The sequence below is a fragment of the Pezoporus flaviventris genome, unplaced genomic scaffold (assembly GCF_033815535.1).
Source record: "Pezoporus flaviventris isolate CSIRO_AGI_PZ_B2104156 unplaced genomic scaffold, CSIRO_AGI_Pfla_v1 ptg000176l, whole genome shotgun sequence".
Lineage (NCBI taxonomy): Eukaryota > Metazoa > Chordata > Aves > Psittaciformes > Psittacidae > Pezoporus > Pezoporus flaviventris.
In genome coordinates this window covers 1,167,472-1,183,246 of record NW_026892724.1, presented here as the reverse complement: position 1 = coordinate 1,183,246, position 15,775 = coordinate 1,167,472, and the positions used below count along the sequence as shown (strand labels likewise).

Genomic DNA, 15,775 nt, shown 5'->3' with positions numbered 1-15,775 from the left:
ATGTGCCAAGTGGATCCCACTGACACAGGATCCCAAAGCAAAGCCCGCACCACCACCTTGGAAGGGCAGGAGAGAAACTAAATCCACCCACTACTGCTCTGAATCCCAGTGGGAATGAACTACTTGTACCAGGTTTTCCCCTCATCCACCACTCCAGTGCCTGGCGAGTGACTGGAAGGAGCCCAGTACACACCAGTCCTGCGTGCTGGTGGGTTTTAGATGAGGTTTTGCAGGACAAGCTTGGAGAGGTGGTGGGATTTTTACTTCCAGTTGACTCCTCGTGGTTTTCCTGCAGTCAGCGCAGGGCTGGAAGCACAAAGGCACCAGGTCCCCTGCTCCAGGAGCATCTGACCCCCTCCAGGGCAGGTCCCCACCACTGCAGGGGTTTGGGATGTCTCAGGACCTCCCCAGCACAGCCCCTTGAGCTGTGCTTCACTCGGTAAATAAAGCCAAGACAGAGTCAAGGGCTGTTGGGAAGGAGACATTTACTGGCCCAAGAGGTGCCCGCTGCGGTGTCCCTCCCCTTCAGCAGGAGCCCCACAGCATCACCCGCCTGCGCCGTGGCTTTTCTTCCCGCAGGAATCCCACGTCGACGCCTCCCCGCGGAGCCACATCCCTATGGATCACGGCCGCGGGTCTTCCTTGCCCTTGTGGTAGTCGGGGGGGGTGTACTTCCCTTCCCTGATCATCTTGTCCCGCTGCTCCAGGATGGTTTTCAGCCTCGCAGCCTGGCCGAGGACACACACGGGGTGGGGGGAAGCACTGAAGGGTCCCCAAAGCTGTGCGCATGCAGAGCCCCCCCCCGCGCCCTGGGGCTCAGCCCCTGCAACACTTCCAGGCTGTTACAACACGGTTTAATACTGCTAATGACCGGGTTCCAGCCCGCAGGGGAACGGCAGCTTCCCCACCGCTGCTGAGCACTGGAGGGGCGGGGGGGGAGCGCAGCAAGGGGCCCGCAAAGCCCACAGCCCCCCCGCGGAAGGGGGCTCGGCCCCGGCGGCACTCACCAGCTTGGTCCGGTGCATGCACTCCATGAAGTCCTCGTACTCGGGCTGGCACTCGCGGCGGGCGCGGGTCTGGCCCAGGCCGTGCCCGCACTCCACCCACTCCCGCTCGAAGGCGTGACAGGCGCCGGCGTTGCCGTGAGGCTGCGGCATGCTCTGCCGGAGCAGCCACCGGTCCACATCGATGCCCAGCTGCTGCTGCAGGTCCCAGAACGGCATGGCTCCAAGACGGGAACACCTCCGGGGCACGACCGGGCCGCCGCCGCCGCCGCCGTCGTCGTCCTTCACGGGCCTTTCACGACGCTGCCCGCCGTCAAGCGCCACCGCAACCGCGACACCCGCCCCGCGCTTTACGGCTGGGAGGCTCCGGCGGAGCCAGGGAGAGGAGATGAACCAGAGGCAAGAGCAGCCTGTCCCGGTAGAGCGCCCCTGGCGGCGCGGAGGACAGACCGCCCGCCGCGCCCCAGTGCCCCCTGCCGGCCGCTGCGGCTGCCTCAGAGGCTGTCCCAGTGCTCCCGGTGCTCCCAATGCTCCCAGTGCTCCCGGTGCTCCCGGTGCTCCCGATGCTCCCAGTGCTCCCGGTGCTCCCAATGCTCCCAGTGCTCCCGGTGCTCCCAGTGCTCCCAGTGCTCCCGGTGTTCCCAATGCTCCCAGTGCTCCCGGCGCTCCCGGTGCTCCCAATGCTCCCAGTGCTCCCGGTGCTCCCAGTGCTCCCGGTGCTCCCAGTGCTCCCGGTGCTTCCGGTGCTCCCAGTGCTCCCGGTGCTCCCAGTGCTCTCGGTGCTCCCAGTGCTCCCAGTAATCCCAGTGCTCCCGGTGCTCCCAGTGCTCCCGGTGCTCCCAGTGCTCCCAGTGCTCCCGGTGCTCTCGGTGCTCCCAGTGCTCCCAGTGCTCCCAATGCTCCCGATGCTCCCGGTGCTCCAAGTGCTCCCGGTGCTCTGAATGCTCCCAGTGCTCCCAGTGCTTCCAGTGCTCCCAGTGCTCCCGGTGCTCCTGGTGCTCCCAATGCTCCCCATGCTCCCAGTGCCCTCAATGTTCCCAGTGCTCCCAGTGCTCCCGATGCTTCCAGTGCTCCCAGTGCTCCCAATGCTCCCAATGCTCCCAGTGCTCCCAGTGCTCCCAGTAGTCCCAGTGCTCCCAGTGCTCCCAATGCTCCCAATGCTCCCAGTGCTCCCAGTGCTCCCAATAGTCCCAGTGCTCCCAATGCTCCCAATGCTCCCAGTGCTCCCAGTAGTCCCAGTGCTCCCAGTGTGCCCCATCCCCACACTTCAGGCCCCCCTCAGTGCCCCCAGTGCTCCCAGTCCCTGGGCTCTCTCCGTGTCCCTGTTCTCCGGCAGTTTGGGTTCTCTGCAGGACCCCCCCTCCCAGGGCAGAGCCCTCCATCAGGGCTGCCAAGAGCTCAGGGATGAGGGTGGGAGCCCCAAGTCCCCCCCATAGCACCCCCCGCCTGGCACTCACCCACCCTATCCCCATACCCCAGCAGTGTCCAAGGTTTGGGGGCACAGCCCCACCTTCCCTACGAGCGCAGCACCCAGCTGCCTATTGCAGCCTGATTCCCGGCCACCCGCGCTTGGGAAACGCCTCCTCGGAAGCTCTGGACAACCGGTAATTCCCTAACTCCCAGAGCCCAAACCTGCTCGGCCCCATTGCTGCCCCGGCGGCACACACAGCACACGGGCAGGAGAAACAGGCTTTATGGCACAGGCTTCAAAGACCTCACCACGGGGCGATGCCGGCGGCGGGCAGGATGCGTCCCGTGCTCCCGGGGCTCAGATGATCCCGGCTGGAGCAAAGACCGGGGTGACACAGAGGGACTCTGCCATCTCCCAGCCGCAGGACAGCGGGGTGCAGATGCTCTCGTGGTCGTCTCCGGGTTGTGGTGGCTTCCCAAGGAAGAGCTGGACGGTTTTCCTGCGGGAGAGAGCAGCCCCTCCGGAATGCTGCAGGATAGGGCTGGGAACGGGGGAGCTCAGGGGCTCCCTTGTCCCCCTGAAGCCAGAGGTGGTTTCCCCAGCAACAAACTGCTTCAAGCCTGTCAAGGCTTAAAAACCAGAGGAGTTTTGCCTCTGAAACCAGCTTTTCCCAGCTTCTGGTGCTCAGATTTGACCCCTTCCCTTGGGCAAAGAGCCCAGGTGGAAATCAAGGCGGTGTTTCCCATGGGATACACCCCATCCCCAGCACCCTGCTCATGCAGGACATGCAGGGTGATGTCCCTCTTACCAGGCCATGCGGGACATGGCGTAGGTGATGTGGGGCTGGGGCCGCCCCGGGGGGGCCGTGCTGATGCTGTAGGCACCCATGTCCTCAAAAACGAGCCAGTCCCCGACCTGCAGCTGGGGCAGGGCCAGGCCATCGGCCAGGCGGTCGTCTGCATGGCCAAGGGGGCCGTGGAGGCTGCTGCTGTGCGAGGGGTGGTCAGGGCAGGGTCTCTGCAGGGAAACGATGGGGTATCCATTGGGAATGAGGCCATCGCGGAGCCACAGGGACCTGGTTCATCACCACCCACCCCGGGAGCCCAGGGACAGGCTGCAGCTCTGCTGGTTCATCAGGGCAGCATCAGCCCCGGGACTCCGGCTCCCCTCTGCTATGGAGCCCGGGGGCACAGAGGAGGGCTGGGCTCGATGTCACCCACAGCGAGGGACCTCACCTTGGGCAGCTGAGGTGTGGGGCAGGGGCTGTCAAACAGGAGGCAGCTGAAGGCGCCGTAGATGCCGTCGCTGAGGTGATAGACGAGGCTCTTCTTGTTGGCAGAGTCCTCTGGAGAGGAGCAGGGAGAGGGCTCAGGAGGGCTCGGGCACTCGGCGGGGCTGGTCCCATCCCAGCCACTGTCAGAGCCGGGATGCTCCATGGGGGCCTCCTCCCTGTCAGTGATGGTGGCAGCCAGGGTGAAGGCAGAGGTGACGTAGAATCGCCCTGGCTGGGCCATGATCTCCACTCCGCGGCCGTCCGGGAAGTACGAGTCCAGGGCAGAGTTTATCACAGCAGCCATCTGGAGGGGAGGGAGGCGATGGGTGATGGGAGCAAACCGGAACAGGGCAGGTTCAGGCTGGAGATGAGGAAGCTCTTCCCTGTGAGGGTGCTGAGGCGCTGGCACAGGGTGCCCAGGGAAGCTGTGGCTGCCCCATCCCTGGCAGTGCTCAAGGCCAGGTTGGACACAGGGGCTTGGAGCAAGCTGCTCCAGTGGAAGGGGTCCCTGCCCGGGGAGCTGGATGAGCTTTAAGGTCCCTTCCAACCCAGACCATTCCACGACTCCATGATAAAATGTACCCCCTGGGTTAGCTCAGCCCCTCTGCAGGAGCCAGACCCAGGCACCCTCCACTCTCTGCCTGCTGACCCAGGCACGGGAGCCACGCACCTCTTTGAACCGGGCCCTGGTGTCCTCAGTGCCAGGGAATCCGCCTCCGATGTCCAGGAGGTGCATCTGGAAGCCCAGCTCCGTGCCCATGTCAAAGGCCAGTTGTGCTGCAGCCACAGCCTGAGCAAAGGCCTGAGGCTCCAGGCCATGGCTCCCGAGGTGGAAGCTGAGGAACAGCCCCTGTGTCAGCAGGGGTTGTATCCCCAGAGAGCCGGGAGGGGACACAGCGCTGGGACCATCGCTCACCGGGTCCCACACACCATCCCAATGCCGAGTGTCCGACCAGCCCCTCAGAGCCCCCCAGATCCTCTCTGAGGTCCAAACCTGCCCCAAACTGGTCCCACAAGGGTCAACCTCCCCAGGTCCCTGCCTTCACCTCTCTCCCCACCAGAGCTGCTGATGGCTCCATGGACCTCCATGCGGTCCCTATGGATAAAGGACCACGCGCTGTACCTGATGCCAACCACCTCCACAGCCTGCTCCTTCGCCATCTCCAGCAGGTGCCTGCAGGACTTGAGCGTGGTCCCAAATGCCATACTCGGATGGGCAGAAGGGCTGGAATCAGCAGCGATACCCAACAACATCCTGCAGAGCAAAGCCACCCGGTGCTGAGGGGTTTCAGGCCCTCTATCACCCCACAGCCACCCCATAGCTCCTACACCAGCTCCCCCCGTGCAGTGATGCTGCTGGACACCCACCGAGCCTGAGGATGGCTCCGGGCCACCTTGCTCAGCTCCACCTCGTTGTCAAAGGCCATGAGCTGCACCCCGTGGCTCGCTGCATACTTGATGTGGGCAACCTGCTTGCAAGGGCTGCTGTAGAAGATCTTGTCAGGGGGGACTCCGATGCTCCGAACCCGTGCGATCTCTGCCTGCAGGGACACAACACACACGTTGGCACCTCGCTGAGCCCTGGGCCAGCATCGCAGCCTGGGCTTTGCCAGGGAACAGCCACAGGAGCTCAAAGGGATCATGCCAGACCTTGTCCTGGTAAGGGCAGGTTGCAGCAGGATGTCTATGAGTGGAATGAGATGAGGAGGAGAGGAAACGAGGGGGTTTAGCAGGTATGGGGTTGGTGTGTGTGTCCCCTGCGAGCTGCAGCGAGGGTGACAGTGGCAGCGTTGCTCTGACCTGTCACAACCCTGCACTTTCTCCTCCTGGTACCATTTAACTGTGTACAAGCGGCTCAGCTCTGGTTCCTCCCTGGAATCTGGCTATTGCAGGAGGGCGCAGGGAGCTTGAAAGCCACCAGGAGTTGGCTGGTTTTGGCAGCAGCCCCCCAGGGACCTGCCTTGCCACCAGCCAGGGCACCAGTTCCAGAGGCAGGAATGAGGGTCAGAGGGAACAAGCCTGAGCCACCAGAGAGGCCATGGATTTCCGAGCTGTGTTGGGAGGAGAAACCTGCACCCTGCTGCTTTCTCATCACAGAATCAACCAGGTTGGAAAAGACCTTTACGACCAAGCCCAGCTGTTAAATGCCCAAAGGATGCTTCCCCCAGGCTGTTCTCCCACAGCCCTACCTTGTTGGTACAGGCAAAGCCTGTCCCCAGCTCCGCCAGCAGCCGAATCACTCCTTCGCTGCTGTTGCACTTAACAGGGAAGAACGGCTTCACCCGGGGTAGGGCCTTCAGGAACTGCAGGTGTTTCTTCACGATGTCCCCCAGGTCTGCCACGAAGAAGGCTTGCTGGGCACCCTGGGGGAAAGCTGCAGTGAGCAGCACTGGCCCCCCCGTGCCAACCTCTGCCAAGGGAGCAGCGAGCATCGGCCCTCACCGCCTGGCACGGCTCCACGAGGAGGTTCTCCAGCAGGTCTCTGGTGGTGAAGCCCTCCTCCACCATCATGAAGTTGGACTCATTCAAGTACCCGTTCATGGCTGAGGTGCGGTAACGTGAGTTTGAGGTCTTCTCGAGTAGGGTTTAGTGTCTAAGTATGCAACGCAGTGGGAAAACAAGGAAAGGGATGCGAGAAGCAAGGTCCAGAAGCTTCACCAGTGTACACCCTGAGCTCCAGACCTTGCAGCTCAGGCACCAACCCAAAGCAAGTTTAGCACCAAAGCCAAGCTCACTGCAAAGCAGATGGCCTATAGATGCCAGGACATGTCCCATCACGCTCTGGCATGTAGCTGGATCTGCTGTACATTGCATGGGGTGAAGGACCCTTGTGGTTTTCCTGTCTCATGGACCCAGGCACACAGCCCCATGGAAAGAGGCACCCTGACAGAGCACAGCACAGGCCACTCGCTGAGGATGGTCTGGATCCCTGCTGTGGTTCCAGTTTCATTTCCCTCCCTTGAGACAGGGTGTGGAGCAAGGGGACAAGTTAAGCTGCAGGGTGTTTCCTGACTCGTACACTGAGCTTTAAGCTCACACACTTGGCTCCCCTGGATCCAGCCCATCCCATAATGCAGGGAGCTGATGACCCAGCGCAAGCTCACATGGAACATTCCCACTCCAGGTCCAGCTCCAGGGCTTTTACAGGTCTCCCTGACCTGCAGTGAGTGGGAGACAGAGGTTTCACATCAGAGCTGCATCTCCTCCCCTTCAGAGACCTTACAACACTCTGGAGCGGCACTAGGGAAGGCCCACGCTGACCCGGAGCAGCCGGATGGTGCCATGCATTGAGCAAGCACTGCCAGTGAATTCCAGAGATGTGGAACGGGGTAAAAAAAATGGAGTTTGAGGCTCTTAAAGCTTCGTACGTGGGAAAGAAAAGTGATTCCTCCAGCCTTGCCCTTCACTGCCCATCACCAACCAGCCCTTCACCCCCCCCCCGGCTGGCACAGAAATGATGTCATTTAAGTGGGTCATTCCTGCCAGCCCATGCCACAGACAGACATTCCCTCCTTACCAGGGTCTGATGCCTCCTTCCCAAGGTCTTATCCCTCCCTCCCAAGGTCCGATGCCTCCTTCCCAGTGCCTAGGCACAATGCCAGGGGGGGTCCCCAAGGAACGCCGAGCTCCCGCTGCACCCCGAGGCGTTGTTGTTGCTGGGGGTCCGAGGTCTCTGGGCAGAAGCAGGGCGAGGGGTTGGTGAGGGGCACTGAGCCATCATTCCCAACGTTCAGCAAGCACAGGCATCCCTCCTCAGCCCCCTCCCGGCTGTGCTTCCCGGCAGCCCCACGCAGCCCCGTGTCGTCCTCCCGCAGTTACCTTAGAAAGCATTTAAACAGGCTTTGCCCATAGGTCGTGCAGGAGAATGGAGTGGCCCCAGCCGTGCCTCTTGTCCTGCCCCAGCTCCCCGCCTGCCCCTGGCCCCCAGACCCTGTGTTTGGCGGGCCCTGGACCCGTTGTATCCCAGCACCCCCCTCCTTGCTCTGCCTTCCAACCATAGCCATGGCAACCAAACCCAGCCACCCCATTGGCTGAGCTGCCTCTGAGCATCCTTCATCCCTTCTGAGGAATGCTCCACCCTTCGCCCACCTTATCCAGGGATGGGGCTGCCCCCAGCAGACACCCCGAGCCCCACCGAGCCCCCTACCCCGCGCCGGCAGCTCACCCCCAGCCCTCCTGCAGCCAGTCATGGTGTGCACAGGGACCATGGAGGGGAAGAGAGCCCAAAATACCTCTGAGATACTGCTGCCAGGGGAAGGAGGCTTCCTGCAGATTAAACCCTGTCTGGCTGGGACACCGGCGAGGTGGGGGGTGAGTCAGGAAGCTCACAGGGACTGATTCTGCCCTGCTGGGGCTGCTGCCAGCTTCGGTGGGTTCCCCAGCAGCGGATCCAGCTCTGCCATCCACGCACATGCCCCGTTCGGTCCCTCAGTCCTGTCTTTGGCCGCATTTGCGCACTTGGAAGCGGTTCCACCGCTCCATCCCGCAAACACTGCAGGCTGAGCAGGGCATTTCCTTCTTGCTTCATTTACAGCTCCCTCTCTGGTGTCACTGAGGAGACAACGCTCTCTCTCAGCTGCCCCTGCAGAGGAGGTGGAAGGGAACGACTCATCCTGGATACTCAACGCTGAGGTCTTGGCTTTGCCATGAGCTCTCCTGGCAATCAGGGCCAAGGGAGCTCTTGTCTCCTGTAAGATCCTGGCTCTGACCGCAGCCAGAGCCGCGCAGGACGGGGGGGGAGCGGTGCAGAGAGCAGGGCACCGTGCGGCGGAGCACCGCAGTGCGCCGTGACACCGGGCCGGCAGCGCCTGCGGCGCGGGGAGCGCACCGAGCCCACGGCCAGCGAAACCACGCCCACTTCCAGTGAAACCCCGCCCATTGGCAACGAGACCACGCCCACTTCAAATAAAGCCACGCCCACCGCCCGTGCAAGCCCTCCCCTTCTCCGCTAAGCCACGCCCATACCCCCGAAGCCCGCCCACGAGTCACGTGGCTCCCGGAGTTCCCGCCCATTGGCGGCGGGGCGGGGCTGGCGCGCAGTCGGCGGCGGCCATGGCTCCGAGCGCGCAGCCGGGCGATGGCCGCGGGCAGGCCTCGGGTCCGGGGCTCCGCCGGGGCATCCGCGCGGTGCTGCTGGGCCCGCCCGGTGCGGGCAAGGGCACGCAGGTGAGGGGGCACCGGGGGGCGGTGTTAACGGGGCGGCGGCGGGAGCGGCCCGCTCGGCTCTGGGGTGACGCCGGTGTCCGGCTTCGCGTCTGTCGCCGAGGCAGCGGGGCGGGCGGCCTGACCCGACCCGACCCGACCCGGGGGCTCCGTGCCTCTTCCCGCTGCGGGCTCAGCCGTGCGCCTGTACCCGTGCTCTTTGTCCCGGTCCACTCTCTACGGGCGGCCGCGGGGACCCGGTATCCGGGCCCCGGCACCGGCGCTGCCGGCGGGCCCTGCCACGTGGTTGCCGGCCGCAGAGCGGGAGCAAGGCCGCGCTGGGGCTCCATCCCCTGCCTGGGCCTCAGCCCCTCGGAGCCCTCCCGCTGAGCACCCCCCCGGTGTGTCTGTGTCCTCCCGCAGGCCCCGAAGCTGGCAGAGACCTACTGCGTGTGCCACCTAGCAACCGGCGACATGCTGCGGGCCATGGTGGCCTCGGGCTCCGACCTGGGCAAGCGCCTCAAGGAGACGATGGACGCCGGGAAGCTGGTGGGTACCGGGGGTGTGGTGGGAGGGGAGGCGGGTGGCAGCGCTGGAATGGGAACAGCCCAAATCCACCTGGTAATTAGAAGCCTCGGTGACAAAAGGGGAGGGAGGCAGATTGCAGGGCGGGGGTTTCCCTTCTCATTATCCCGCAGGAGTAAACACCCTCTCTAAACGCCCTTCCTCTTCACAGTTGCTCCTTGCTTACCAGCAGCCAGTGTCTCTCTTTGTGCTCGGGTTGGGTGCAAGGGGTTCTCTGGCTCCTCAGCACTGAAGTGAAGCTTTTTCCTTGGAGCTGCAGGCTGTTACAGTCAGGCTTTGTAGCTCTGGTTTCGCTTCACGTCGTTCCTGGGCTCCTCTGGGCTGGATGACTTTGTTCAGAGGGTCCCAGCTCTGCAAGAAGGCCATTTGCCTGTAATGCAAAAATAGATGCAGGGGTGTTGCTGAGATACAGTGGGCACTGGGTAATGCTGTGCAAGAGATGCTTTGGATTCCCAGGGGACAGAGCTGGGGCCTCTGACACACTGCTTTTCTGAGGGGCTTGGCAAAATGACTGAAATATGTCATTAGGGACAGCAAGTTGCAGTGATGTGCTCCAAAACAAAGGGGTATGGGGCAGATCCTGGGCATTGCTGCTGGCTCATGGACTTACAGCCCCCCACAGAGACTTTGCAGGCCACAGGTTGGGAGGACAGCGTGGCCTAGCTCCAGCTTTCACTCCAGGCTTGCGTTGCAACACCGAGCCTGCAATAGCCCAGCTGGTTATGAAAGATAGGGCTGTTATCTGGCACTGCTGGTGCTATCTGCCACGTGTGTGCGGGGCAGCTCCACAAGGCTGCTGTGCAGGTACGGCCTAGCACCATGCTCTGGCTCTGTGATAACTTGGCCTCAGGGAGGGGGCTTTGGGCTCGATTAGGAAGCAGAACCCCTTTCTCTGAAGGCAGTAATCAGGAACGCACAGAAGGGGCTTGGTGCTTTCCCCAAACTCCTCCCACCCCAGCGCTTCCCATCCCAGGGTGCTTGTTTGTGTGTTGGCACAGCCTGGTCCTTGATCCTGCTGGGTCCCAGCTGTGGGTGTTGGAGAAAACAGCTCTGCTGAGGAGAGCTCCTGTATAAACAGCTATTGTTGGGGCTGCCGTGCCTGTTAGTGCCTCCCAAAGGGTGCTAATCTCGGTGGTATGTGGGGAAAAACCAGGCAGCCAGGGCAGAGCTTGTCAGCCATTGAAGGCATTCACCTTCACACCAGGTTTATGAGTCAATGAGCAACTGCTTCACCCTTCCTGGCTTCCGCAGGGCCCTGTGGGTGAAGGTACGCAGTAGCAGGAAGTAGAGGTTATGTCATGACCTCCCTCATCTCCAGAGTTTGCCTTCAGGCTGCTGGTGTTCCTTGAAACCCAGCAACCTTTGGAACAGAGATGTGGTAGCACTGGTCCAAGTCCCTGGTGTGGAATGTGGCAGTAGCCGCCTGGTGGTGGGTGACACCCATGGCAGGGAGTGCTTCAGGTCTGAACACACAGCTTCCACCTTGTTAGCTCCTGTCTTCTGGCACCAGGGATGCCTGTTCAAACAGCCCGGTGTGAGTAGAGGGGCTGTGTGTAAAATCGGGGTGTCCTAGAATCACTTGGGGTGGAAAAAGACCTTTAAGATCCCTCCTGTGCCTCCTCCCCAGGTGAGTGATGACATGGTGGTGGAGCTGATCGAGAACAACCTGGACTCTCCTCCCTGCAAGAACGGCTTCCTCCTGGACGGCTTCCCGCGCACGGTGAAGCAGGCGGAAATGGTACGTGTGAGCTGCTGCTCCAGCATCTCCTCCCTCCCTGGACCCCAGCTCCTCTGCCGCTGTCCTGCTGAGGTGGGTACTTTCTGTTGCAGCTGGATGAGCTCCTGGACAAGAGGAGAGAGAAGCTGGACTCAGTCATCGAGTTCAGCATTCCCGACTCCTTGCTCATCCGGAGAATCACCGGCCGGTAAATCCTTTTCTCCCACTCGGGATGTGGGGTTTCCTGCTCTGAGTGTGGTGACCCAGGTCAGCCTTTAGGCTGTGCTCTTGCTCTTCTGAAGCTGTTGCTGCTCCTTTATGCAGGAGAAGGCTCCAGGGACACCTTAAAACAGTCTTCCAGTATCTAAAGGGGGTTTACAGGAAAGCTGGAGAGGGGCTTGGGACAAGGGATGCAGGGACAGGCTAAGGGGAATGGCTTTAACCTGCCAGAGGGGAGACTGAGCTGAGCTCTTAGAGAGAAGCTCTTCCCTGTGAGGGTGCTGAGGCGCTGGCACAGGGTGCCCAGGGAAGCTGTGGCTGCCCCATCCCTGGCAGTGCTCAAGGCCAGGTTGGATACAGGGGCTTGGAGCAAGCTGCTCCAGTGGAAGGGGTCCCTGCCCGTGGCAGGGGTTGGAGCTGGAGGAGCTTTAAGGCCAAACCCCTCTGGGATTCTGTGATTCTATATTTCAGCACTGCTGAACATCCTATCTGGGGTCAGTTGTGGTCCATGATGGCCCCTGTTTGCCCGGTGTCACCCTCCCATCTCCAGAAGCTGGCTCTCTTCCCCAGGAAAGCATAAAGCAAAAGCTCCATCTCTTAGCACAGCTGCTTTTTTCAGGGTCCTGAAGAGGCCCTTGGTACAGAAATAACCAGAAGAGCTTTTTTTCTGAGCACAGAGAGGCTGATGGGGCTGCTCTTGCAGATGTTCAGATGCTGCTGAGTCTGAGGTTCAGGAGAGCTTGTCCTTTGCTGACTCTTGCTTTCTGTCTCAGGCTGATTCACCCAGCAAGCGGCCGCTCTTATCACGAGGAGTTCAGACCCCCGAAAGAGCACATGAAGGACGATGTATGTGAGCTCCCCAGGCTGCAGCTTCCCTTGCTTTGGGTTTAGCTGCTGCTTTGCAGCATCCCTGGACAAAACCTCATTGCTTTCCTTCTCTCCTGCCTCCTGTCCTGGCTTTCTGGGGAGCGTGGGGATCTGCCTGGGCAGCCTGAGGCGACGGCATGGGATGAGTGAAGGGCATGGCTGTTCCATGGAGCCATGCAGGACTCTGTCCATAGCTGAAGCTGCAGTGGGTTGTGACTGGTTTCCCTCCTGGGGAGCAACTGTAGCCTGCTCTTAAAGCCTCTTTTGGCTGCTTTTAGCAAGCAGAGTGGTGTGTGGGGGAATGGCCATGATGCTGAACCCTCGTGTCTTCAGCGACTGCTTTGGCTGCGCTGGGCTCGCCCTGCTCTCCCCTGCAGACCCGGGCATCGCTCCTGCAGCTCAGGGCTGTGTTTGGAGGAGGGGAGCACGGGTTGTGAGAGCTGCAGAGCGAAGGGGGCAGCGTGCCAGGCAGCAGCCAGCTGGAGACTGTCCCCTTGCTTCTCCCAGGTCACTGGAGAGCCCCTCATCCGCCGTTCGGATGATAATGAAACAGCCCTGAGGACGCGCCTGAAGGCCTATCACACCCAGACCTCCCCCCTGGTGTCCTACTACAGCAAGCGTGGGATCCACACGGCCGTGGATGCCTCCCAGTCTCCTGACGTGGTGTTTGCCAGCATCCTGGCAGCCTTCTCGAAAGCAACATGTAAAGACCTGGTTATGTTCATTTAGGGCTCTGTCCCAGGACGGAGCTCTCCCGCTTTTCTCTCTGTCTCTCCATCTCTGTCTCTGGGGCCAGGGAGGGTGAGGAGCTGAGCAGAGTAGAAGAGGAGGGGACGCGGCCCAAGGCAGGGCTGTGCTGATTCCCTATTAAAGGAGCTGTTAACGGTCTCTGTATGTCGGGAGCTGTGTGCCTGCGGATGCCGGAGCTTTGGCCTCTAGAGGTCGCGGCGAGCCCGAGCACCCGCTGCCGGGAGCGGGGTTTGCATCCCCGGGCTCTAAAGGCTTTTATTTCACTCTAGAAGGAGCTGAACTTCCAGCTCCTCCTGGCTGCTCCCCAGCAGGAGGTTGGGGAGCAGGCCTGGGTGCTGGGTAGGTGATGCTCTGTAGGCAATGACACACAGGGTTACTTTAGGAAGCGGTGAAGGGCTTTCTGTGTGCGTGTCATCTGGGGAGGGACGGTTTGAGTGCTGCTGCTCAGGGCTGGCCGAGAGCTTGTCTTGGTTCTGGGGGTGTTATTCTCTGTGGGGCAGGTTTACCTGAGAGCTCAGCCCATCTTCCTCCCATTCTGATGGGGTTTTAGGGCAGAAGAGGGGGAGTAAGAGCTGGGGAGGTTTCAGCCTCTCATTTGTGGGCCCTAATCTAGCAAATATGAGGTGCTTTCTGCTTTAACTGGAAGTCTCTGGTCAGAGCCTAACAGTCACTGTGGTGATCTGAGGACAAGAAAAAGACATGGGCTTTATCTCTTCACTCTTGCCTTGGCTTTGGCCAAGGAGATGAAGATGTGTTGAGCTGCTCCTGATCCCACAGCCTAAATAAAGCCTTATTGCCAAACAGCTGCTTTCTCAGGGCCCAAGACAGCGTTATTAACCACTGGCTTCATGAGTCCTTGAGCCGGCGACCTTCATTGTGAGCTGATGGAAAAGTCTTTGTTCCTTGGGCACATCCTGCTGCTCCGTTAGGGTACCGTGTGCGGTGTCTTAGTGCCATTATACTGCTCTGTGGTGACCCTGCAGGGCTGCCGGTGCCCTTTGCCCATGTGGCACTCCAGCCTGGCCTGGAGGACCCTGCTGTCAGTGCAGACTGGCCCAGATGAGACTTTGGCCTTTAGCCTTCCATGTGTTACAGAGTGATTTGGTGGTGGAGTCCCCTCCTGTTTGGGGGAGTTGGGCTGTCTCCCTCCCACACTGAGCTCTGGGGACTGTGTGTCCGCTCTGGATGCCCCATCCTCTGGAATCCTTTGCTCTTGGGAGCTGCTCTTTTTGTCTGAGAATCACTCTGTGTCTTCAGGCATCCTTTTCATGGAAACCCACCTCTTCCAGTAAATGGAATATCATGGGGAACTGAAAGCACTTGACTTGTTGCTCTTGAAAGCACGTGGCTGCAGGGAGACAGGGGTTGGAAGTGAACGGTGTTGGTTTCCTCAGCAGCTCTCGGGGTCCACTGGGACCCTCTAGATGGGGGGAGAGAGAAAGGGCAGCACTGGTGTGTGGCATAGGACTGTGGGGCTCCAGGGGAGCGTGTGTTAGAGCTGCCCCAGTGTCTGTGTGACTATAAAGAAGGTCTGAGTGGAAGCAGCTTTCAGCTGAAAGCATCTTGAGAGAGTCAGAGCTGCAGCTCCCTGCACGCTGCTCTAACCCAGGGAAGGCTTCCCAAGCAGTTGACATTCCTGGATCTGGCCATGGTTTTCCTCCACAGCAAGAACAATGTGTTCTACGCTCTTCTTTCCCCCCTTTGTGCTCTTTGCATCCAGCTCACAGCCTTTTCCTGCCTTAAACCATGATTACTTGGGGGGTTTTCTTTATTTTTTTCCCTAAATCTATGTTTTTGTTCCCATTTATTCCAGCTGAGTGACTCCACGAAGCAGATGAGACACCACCACACGCTGCACACTGCTCCAGCACCCATTGCAGCAGGGAAGGGGGGGTACGACATGGGAGGGGAGGGAAGGAGGTGGTAGACAAGGGGCTTGGGGGCTGATTTGGTTGGCTTTTGGTTGGATTCCTTATTCAGCACAATCTTTGTGAAGAGATGGGCTTCTCCTTCAAATCACTGACTGGGGAGGGAAAACCATGGCACAGGGTGAAACATCCCCAGCAGGGACCAGGTCCCTGGCCTGTGAGGAGGGGAGGGGTAGATGCTGTCCCAGGCTTCTCTCCTGAGTACCTTGAGGCCACTGCTATGATTTTTTCTTCCTATCAGCAAGGACCAAACTGAACAAATGACTCATGGAAAGACCAAGGGGAAAAAAAAAAAGATGCCAGGTCTTTTCCTGGAAGTTCTTGTTCTGCTGCATTCCTGAGCCCTGGCACAGGGGCTGCTCTGGGCTGAGCAGAGGGGCTGTGGCTCTGTGCCTGCCTTGGCAATGGGGTGGCTTCACTGTGACCAAGCTGGAATTCTCACAATGCTGGAGAAATGCAAAAGAGCCTTTTTTTTCCTGGGGTGATTGCAGAGCTAACACTGAATGGGGCTGGTTTTGCATTTCTTTTGAGCTCAAATGGTGCCTTTGTCTAACCTCTGAATCAAGAATAAAAACCCCTTTACATTTTTGTACCTGTTGCTGTGTCCTCTTTGCCCTGCAGGCTATGGGAGAGGAGCTGGATGCCACTGTAGGCAACTAACACTGGGCCTGATCCTTTCTTGAGGATGTTCTGGGCAGTTGGAACTGTGGCTTGGAATTCTTCTTCCTCTTCCCTGCTGGATGTGTTCTAATGCTTTATCACCATGGCAATGGTGTCTTCTGGTTCGCTCTCTCCTGTTTCTTCAGGCATGGCACTGAAAGCACTCTGTATCCTGACCCTTTCTGGCCAAAGCTTCTTTCAGGGATGGAATTCCAAACC

General features: G+C 60.2%; 3 protein-coding genes across 6 annotated transcripts; 1 reads left to right on the top strand and 2 right to left on the bottom strand.

Moving 5' to 3' along the window:
- Positions 1–468: 468 nt before the first annotated feature.
- On the bottom strand, positions 469–1,223 carry NDUFS5 (NADH:ubiquinone oxidoreductase subunit S5). The gene is made up of 2 exons (XM_061480142.1): positions 1,008–1,223; positions 469–728 (listed from the first exon to the last, which is right to left on the bottom strand). The coding sequence occupies exons 1-2, from the start codon at positions 1,221–1,223 to the stop codon at positions 624–626; spliced, it is 321 nt and encodes a 106-aa protein (XP_061336126.1). The 3' UTR covers positions 469–623.
- A 1,456-nt stretch (positions 1,224–2,679) lies between these two features.
- Positions 2,680–7,618, bottom strand: AZIN2 (antizyme inhibitor 2). Of its 3 annotated transcripts, none has more exons than XM_061480287.1 (9): positions 7,508–7,618; positions 6,131–6,281; positions 5,878–6,051; positions 5,057–5,229; positions 4,812–4,943; positions 4,359–4,524; positions 3,651–3,992; positions 3,224–3,432; positions 2,680–2,914 (listed from the first exon to the last, which is right to left on the bottom strand). In XM_061480287.1, the coding sequence occupies exons 2-9, from the start codon at positions 6,227–6,229 to the stop codon at positions 2,773–2,775; spliced, it is 1,437 nt and encodes a 478-aa protein (XP_061336271.1). In that variant the 5' UTR covers positions 6,230–6,281; positions 7,508–7,618; the 3' UTR covers positions 2,680–2,772. The 3 variants fall into 3 exon arrangements, with proteins under 3 accessions (XP_061336271.1, XP_061336270.1, XP_061336272.1); XM_061480286.1 differs by lacking the exon at positions 7,508–7,618 and adding an exon at positions 7,206–7,317; XM_061480288.1 differs by lacking the exons at positions 3,224–3,432; positions 7,508–7,618 and adding an exon at positions 7,206–7,317.
- Positions 7,619–8,709: 1,091 nt separating this feature from the next.
- Positions 8,710–15,488, top strand: AK2 (adenylate kinase 2). Of its 2 annotated transcripts, XM_061440882.1 has the most exons (7): positions 8,710–8,854; positions 9,254–9,451; positions 11,043–11,153; positions 11,246–11,340; positions 12,125–12,197; positions 12,726–12,921; positions 14,782–15,488. In XM_061440882.1, exons 1-7 carry the CDS (start codon positions 8,741–8,743, stop codon positions 14,787–14,789), a joined length of 795 nt encoding a protein of 264 aa, XP_061296866.1. In that variant the 5' UTR covers positions 8,710–8,740; the 3' UTR covers positions 14,790–15,488. The 2 variants fall into 2 exon arrangements, with proteins under 2 accessions (XP_061296866.1, XP_061296867.1); XM_061440883.1 differs by lacking the exon at positions 14,782–15,488 and having other exon boundaries at positions 9,254–9,379; positions 12,726–13,771.
- Positions 15,489–15,775: the final 287 nt, after the last annotated feature.

Excerpts from the sequence above, each read along its gene's own strand:
- NDUFS5 (XM_061480142.1), bottom strand. The coding sequence starts at position 1,223 with ATGCCGTTCTGGGACCTGCAGCAGCAGCTGGGCATCGATGTGGACCGG. Across the intron at positions 729-1,007 it reads GCATGCACCGGACCAAGCTG|GCTGCGAGGCTGAAAACCAT; the intron begins GTGAGTGCCGCC and ends GTCCTCGGCCAG.
- AZIN2 (XM_061480287.1), bottom strand. The coding sequence starts at position 6,229 with ATGAACGGGTACTTGAATGAGTCCAACTTCATGATGGTGGAGGAGGGC. Across the intron at positions 6,052-6,130 it reads TCGTGGAGCCGTGCCAGGCG|GGTGCCCAGCAAGCCTTCTT; the intron begins GTGAGGGCCGAT and ends GCTTTCCCCCAG. Across the intron at positions 4,525-4,811 it reads GTGGAGGTGGTTGGCATCAG|CTTCCACCTCGGGAGCCATG; the intron begins GTACAGCGCGTG and ends GCTGTTCCTCAG.
- AK2 (XM_061440882.1), top strand. The coding sequence starts at position 8,741 with ATGGCTCCGAGCGCGCAGCCGGGCGATGGCCGCGGGCAGGCCTCGGGT. Across the intron at positions 8,855-9,253 it reads GTGCGGGCAAGGGCACGCAG|GCCCCGAAGCTGGCAGAGAC; the intron begins GTGAGGGGGCAC and ends GTCCTCCCGCAG. Across the intron at positions 11,341-12,124 it reads ATCCGGAGAATCACCGGCCG|GCTGATTCACCCAGCAAGCG; the intron begins GTAAATCCTTTT and ends TTTCTGTCTCAG.